This window comes from Corapipo altera, unplaced genomic scaffold (assembly GCF_003945725.1).
Source record: "Corapipo altera isolate COAL_440 unplaced genomic scaffold, ASM394572v1 60, whole genome shotgun sequence".
In the NCBI taxonomy this organism is placed as follows: Eukaryota; Metazoa; Chordata; class Aves; order Passeriformes; family Pipridae; genus Corapipo; species Corapipo altera.
In genome coordinates, this window is record NW_020884912.1 from 5,810,416 (window position 1) to 5,816,415 (window position 6,000).

The window sequence follows — 6,000 nt, forward strand, 5'->3', positions numbered from 1 at the left end:
ACTCCTGATCCAAACTACATGTTAACATAAAGACTCCCACCACTATTAATAAAGGACAGTAGAATTTTTTGCATCAGACTGTACTTTTAAGAGCCAGCCTGAGTTTCTGGAAGGTCTCCCTAATCACCCTCACTAGACTACCCAAGCATCCAGGAGACAAGGCTTGGTACCCTCAAGGTTACCTGTAACTACTAGGTGACATACAGAGCGATTTTTTTCATTCCAAAGAGAAACATGGCCCATTGACATCAGACTTTTTACACGGTTTTAGACAAGTACAAAAGGTTAGATTCACCTCTGCAGTAATGCCAAGCCCAGTGCTGCAGCCACCCCTGCCCAGGGATTAGCAGCACCACTTGCACTTTGGCAACTCTGCCTCAAGCGCTGCCCACTCTTGTGAACTGTAACAGGAGCCAAGGAACAGCCAGGGCATTAAATACTGTGCCAGGCTGGCCAATGCTCAGGAAATCCTAAGCATCAGGGGCTCCCCTGAAAGCACAGAGCCAGCTCTGTGCTCGGTGCCTAGAACCCTAGGCTGGAGCCCAAGAGTATTCATCAGTACTGTATATTTTCTCAAAATAGCTGCAGAGCACCACTAAATCAGTTCTGGCATGATTAATGTGCAGAGAAGGTTTCAGGAAACTTTATGCAGCCCTTCAACGTTTATTTTTCCAGATCTTGTTTAATACAAATGAAGAAGGAAAGTGCTTAAAAGGGGGAAAATTGTAAGCAGCTGATTCCAGTTGCACTTTTGTCCCCTGCCAAATTAAAAACTTAATAGGACAGACTTTGTTTTCAAGGCATAAGAGATGTGGAAATATTTACACTCATAGTATCAAGACATCAGCCATGAGTTTCAAGACTGCAGCGCCAAACTGAGTGAGAACACGTTGAAAAAGGCAGCACATGTTTCCAAAGCAGAGGAAAATGTGTATTATTGCAATTGTTAGTAATAGGTGAACTGAACAGGAAAAAATGCTTTGGAGACAGCCTTATTCTGCGGAATGTACTATTCTTCCGTCCCAGTACTGTCTCCAGAAGATACAAATTTGCTCTAAATGCACTATGAACTGCCCTGCTTGCAGGCACCTCTTTAACTGGGGACCTAAGTGTTATGTCCTTCATGGCATTATAGTAAACCACTAATGGTTTCTTTTAAAGACAACAGTTTTACAAAATCTGGGTACTCAAAAGTCAGAAAATATCAAAATTAAAGATGGTTTTGGCAACATAAGTAATATTTCTCTATAAATGTGTTTTAAGATGTTGATTTCAAATTTAATTTTTCCTTACTGTTTCTCAAATAAGTAAAATTTACACAGCTTTATTTTTTGCAGTTGAGGGTGTCAGGGAGGTATTAAATGACAAGTACTGCTGCACTTTAAAATGAAAATGTAGAATTTTCAGTTGTAAAATGAGTAGCATTAGGAAATTGAAATGCAGCATAGTTGAACATGGACAGTTGTTGCCATTGCTTTAGAGCAGCTTTTTTTAGTTAAAAATCTGATACTAACCCCTCTTAAGTCTTTAATGAACTTCCACCTTCAGTTATCCCACTTCAATCTGTAACAAATTACCTTTCTTCCTCAGCATTACATCTTCTAATGACTCAACTGACAACCATTAAAGGATCCTCAAAGTTCACATCCTAAAGTTTGTTGAGTTCCTTGAAAGCTGCTTTTTTATTTGGCTTTACACTGCTCAAAAAGTGGATTAGAAAAGTCACACAAAGAGGCTTGAAACTAACAGATCTGCTGACTAGCTAAATCAGAAAGCGTAGAAGTAAAACTGAAGGCGGACAGCAAAAGAGTTGAAAAATGTGAAAGTCAACAAAACCATCCCTTATTTTGGGATCAGAATACATGTTTTTTTGTAAAAGGAAAAAAAAAAGACACATATACTTTTTTCTTCTTTCTCTTTTTTTAAACCAGCATGCTTTGCACAGCGAGTTATTCAAACTCAAGGAATGGTGGGAGGACATCTCTAATACTTGAACTATCCCAAGACTCAGAGGCATGTCCCACACATGTCCCTCCACAGCTAGTGTTTTATTTAAACTTCTGCCAAAACATAAGTATGCAGATAACCTACAATGAAAGAATTAAAATGAAAAATTTAAGGCCTACAATCAGCAGCCAAAGCATTCAAAATTAAGTTTAAATGAACATTTTTTTCCTCTTTAGGGAAACATGGCTAGCCTCATCAGTGAAAACACTGAAGTTAAAAGCCCTCTGATATAAACATGAGAAGACATTCATACAGTTTTTGAGAGAGTCTCCCTGAACAGAGAACACATTTCCTTGAAAGTCCACAAACTTGGTACTGTCCAACATAGGTCAGGGTAAGGCCTGTTAAAATGTAAGGTTTATTGTACAGCAGTTGACCATTTGCACTAGAGTTGCTACTTCTAAGACAATAGGAAACCTGGGATATAAAGAGTACTACAAAATAACCTTGAGAAGTGAAACTTTTTAATCACATCTTAACCCTTTGAACCTAAATTACTTCCAGAGATGCCTAGACCTTAGGAAGGTGTGGTAAAAATACATATGGATAAACAATTGCATTAAATTTACTTTTAATATAACTTTGAATAATATATTTATTTCTTCACTGTATTTATACACACTCACACACTTTGTTTACATAAATTACACTATTAAAAGTTTAATGTTTAACTTCCCATATCTCACTGATTTATGGTAGAGGACTATATCCCAAAATTAATTATTTGGGGCATATATAACAAAAAATTGTATACTTTGCCAAAAGTCACTCTATAAGTGTAGTGGGAGGGACGACATTCCAGCAACACTGATTTGGAGTATATGTGATAAGGAAATAAAAAACACCCCAAAACTCTTTTCCAAATGCTGCTGAAGGTATGTCATTGACATAGCCAGATATTTTTAGAACACAAGTCAACTAAACTTCAAAGTCTGCTTTCCTGGGATATGAGAATGAATTGAACACACAGAGTCTTTTCATCCTCTTTCAAACTCATTAATCTTATTACCAAATATAGCACTTCTTAAAAATAATATTTCAATGCTAAATTCAAAGATAAATCATCCATTAAAGAGACATGCAAATACACACTGAGAAATCAGGATTATTTTAGCATCTAAAGCAGAAAACTCCACTATGTTTTCATGCAGTAAACTGCTAAACAAAATGTGAACAGTCTGCCAAGGTACACAGTGCAGACAGGAACTGCACCCTCTGTAATTCTGTGCTGCTTTTAAACCTAAGTTTTAATTTTTTAAAATTAAGAAAACAACCAATGTGAAAAAATAAATTTTCATATTCACCCATGCTTCCCATAACGAGTGATCCATGAGCTGCTTCTTAGATGACAAAACATTTTCCACCTACCATTACTACAGCTTTTCTGCCCCTGCTATGAAAGGGTAACAATGACAACTTTCATTTTTCAGACCTTCAGCTCAATTTTTTTCTGGCCTTTTTCATAGACTGAAATCTCCCTCATAGCACAGTCCTCATGGAAAACCTATAAAAGAAGGGACAAGTCCTCTGTGCACTTAACACAGAGGTGGACACGGATGGCTTTCACATACCACAGTGACATAGAGGGTCTAAGCTCCACCTCTGCACCTTTGCCTCTTGCTCTCTTGGCATTTTTGAAGGTTCAGGGCCAGCCATGGGGAACTGCCAGCCACAAGGTCCAGAGGAAGATCTGGACTGTCACCACCCAACAGGCTGAGCACAACAGTGTGAATACAGAGTGACAAACCAGAGATACCTCCCCTGTTACAGCCCAGCCACTGAGCAGAAGGCACAGAGCCTGTCAGGGTTACAATAAACCTGCCCCTGCTCCACGTGGGATTCATATCTAGTAAAACAGTCTTTCATACACAGAGTGCCATTCTGCTTAGAGGAGCAAGTGAACTTTTCCCCTACAACAGAAATCCCTCTCTCATTCTAATGAGGAAGGTAACCCACCCACCCGGCAGAAGAGCTGTGTGAAAATCTTTTTATTTTGCTTCCGAGGGCATTAGCACTGCAGGTCAGAGTTGAGACTCATGATTTGAGGGGACAGTGGCAGCACAATGCTTTTAAAATGATTGATAGCTATTAAGTAGGCTGGATTTTCAGGTAAGGAAAGCTGTTATTTCATCACGGCTGTGCTGCAGTTCTGTGATAAACCCCAGCAAGGTGGGGCTCCTCCTGACGCATCACTGCTCCATGCTGCTGGAGCCAACAGGGTCGTTCGCAGGGACGGCACCTACACCCACACCTACACCTGCATACACGCTCTCATAGCCCAGCCACACTGCTGACCCCAGAGCACATCCCCCTCCGCTTACTGGTGCGGGCTCAAGGTGCAAATCACCAGATACAGAAGTGCCCACCATCAGCACCCATGAGACCGGGGTCCTGGGACAAACACAGCTTGTAACCAGATGTAGTGAAGCATCCTCAGACCCAGAAGAGTGCAAGCAGAATTTTTCCCATGGACAACATAATCTTTGTATCACCTTGGCTGAGTGGAAGGGCAAGTTTTTGAAAGCTTAGAAAGAAAAACTGCAGTCTGTCAAGACTTCATTGTTTGGTAACTGAGTCATCCTAACACTGTATGTATGCTGTGGCACCACAAACAAGCTGCAACAGTAAGCGTTTGCTATTTCTGGGTTTTTTTGGTGTTCTCATATTCATCAATCATGGCATGGAACACCTCAAAAAAGAAGCTATCGCTACTCATTCTTCTTCTCCTAAATTAATAGCCTACAGATAATTACAGGTCTTTATTGTTTAACTGTTTTAGCATTGAGCAACAGATCTCTTTTCTTGCATCAAAACCTGTTTTCTGTCAAAAAAGGGAAAACTGGCATGGTTAGATGAAGGGGTATAATCTGTAGAATTCGTTACTCAACTTGGAAAAAAAAACAGTAGTAAAAAATGACACCTAGCACCAGTCATTCTGCAAACAGAAGAAAGCAAATAAATTTCAATCTTCTGTTTGTTTTTTACCAAGCACACCTCTGCTGCCCTTGTTTCTTAGAGCACAGTTTAACCTCCTAGCAATTTGGTGGAGACTTGTTCTGGTTATCACAAACTTTCAGACCTAACTTCCTCATCAGTGAAAGAATGCAGGAAGGCAGCAGGTGCATGCAGGCTTGAGGGACAATAAAAGGTGTTGGTGGGGGAGGGCAACGTTTTCTGCCTGTTAGGGGTCAGTTTAACCAGGAGACTATAAACAATTAGAAAACACCACCACAGCCAAAAATCTATTGTGTGCTGTTAGGGATTTAGCACAAACTTGCTCACCCGTAAGACTGCTTGTGTGTGTGTCTGTGTGTTTTGCCTATCTCCATACACACATTTTGCAATTCCATCAGGCATTTGGACTAGGCTGGAAGTGACTTCTGAGCCTGCCTTCCACAGTCCCGCTAGCCACAAAAACAGCGCCTGAACGTAAGGATTCCTTACAGGCCACCGCGGCCCGGCGGTTCCCAGAGGTGGGCCAGCACCCGAGCTCCTGAAGCATTCCAGACTGCCGCAGTCAGCCCAGCGCCGTGACTGACAGCATCCAGCAGCATCCAGCAGCGAATTCTTGCGAGAGTAGGAAAAGCGCCAGGCATTGCCGGGAAAAACGAAGGGCTTCCACGGTGACAGCAGCCCGCCCGCCCGGCAGAGCGGCACGGCTCGACCCGACCCCCTCCCAAACCCGCTCCCACCGCGGGGGGACGGTGTCTCCGCGCTGCTCCCGAGGCCCTTAGGCAGACGCGCGGCGTGACAGCGACGGGAGCGACGGACCTCCCTCCTCTGCCAGACGGCCGTGGGATCCCCCGCCCCGGTCCCGCCGCTCGCCGGCGCGGCGCGGCTCGCAGGCTCACCTGGTCCAGCGGGATGCCCAGAAGCGTGCTCAGCGGGTGCAGCAAGGTGGAGCCGGTGGTGCGGTGCGGAGCGCCGGGCTGCTCGGCCATGCCGCATCCCCGCACGGCCCCGGCCCCCGCGCCCACCTGCGCGCCCCTCCCG

The 6,000-nt window shown here is 43.2% G+C and overlaps 1 protein-coding gene across 2 annotated transcripts in view; it reads right to left on the reverse strand.

The window, feature by feature from the left end:
* The window catches only part of MBOAT1 (membrane bound O-acyltransferase domain containing 1), a 56,366-nt gene extending 50,413 nt beyond the window's left edge, over positions 1-5,953 (reverse strand). For both annotated transcript variants that reach the window (XM_027654183.1, XM_027654182.1), the window contains exon 1: positions 5,859-5,953. In XM_027654183.1, the coding sequence (XP_027509984.1) occupies positions 5,859-5,948 (90 nt within the window). In that variant the 5' untranslated portion in view covers positions 5,949-5,953. The remainder of the gene's footprint in view (positions 1-5,858) is intronic.
* Between the last annotated feature and the right edge of the window lie 47 nt (positions 5,954-6,000).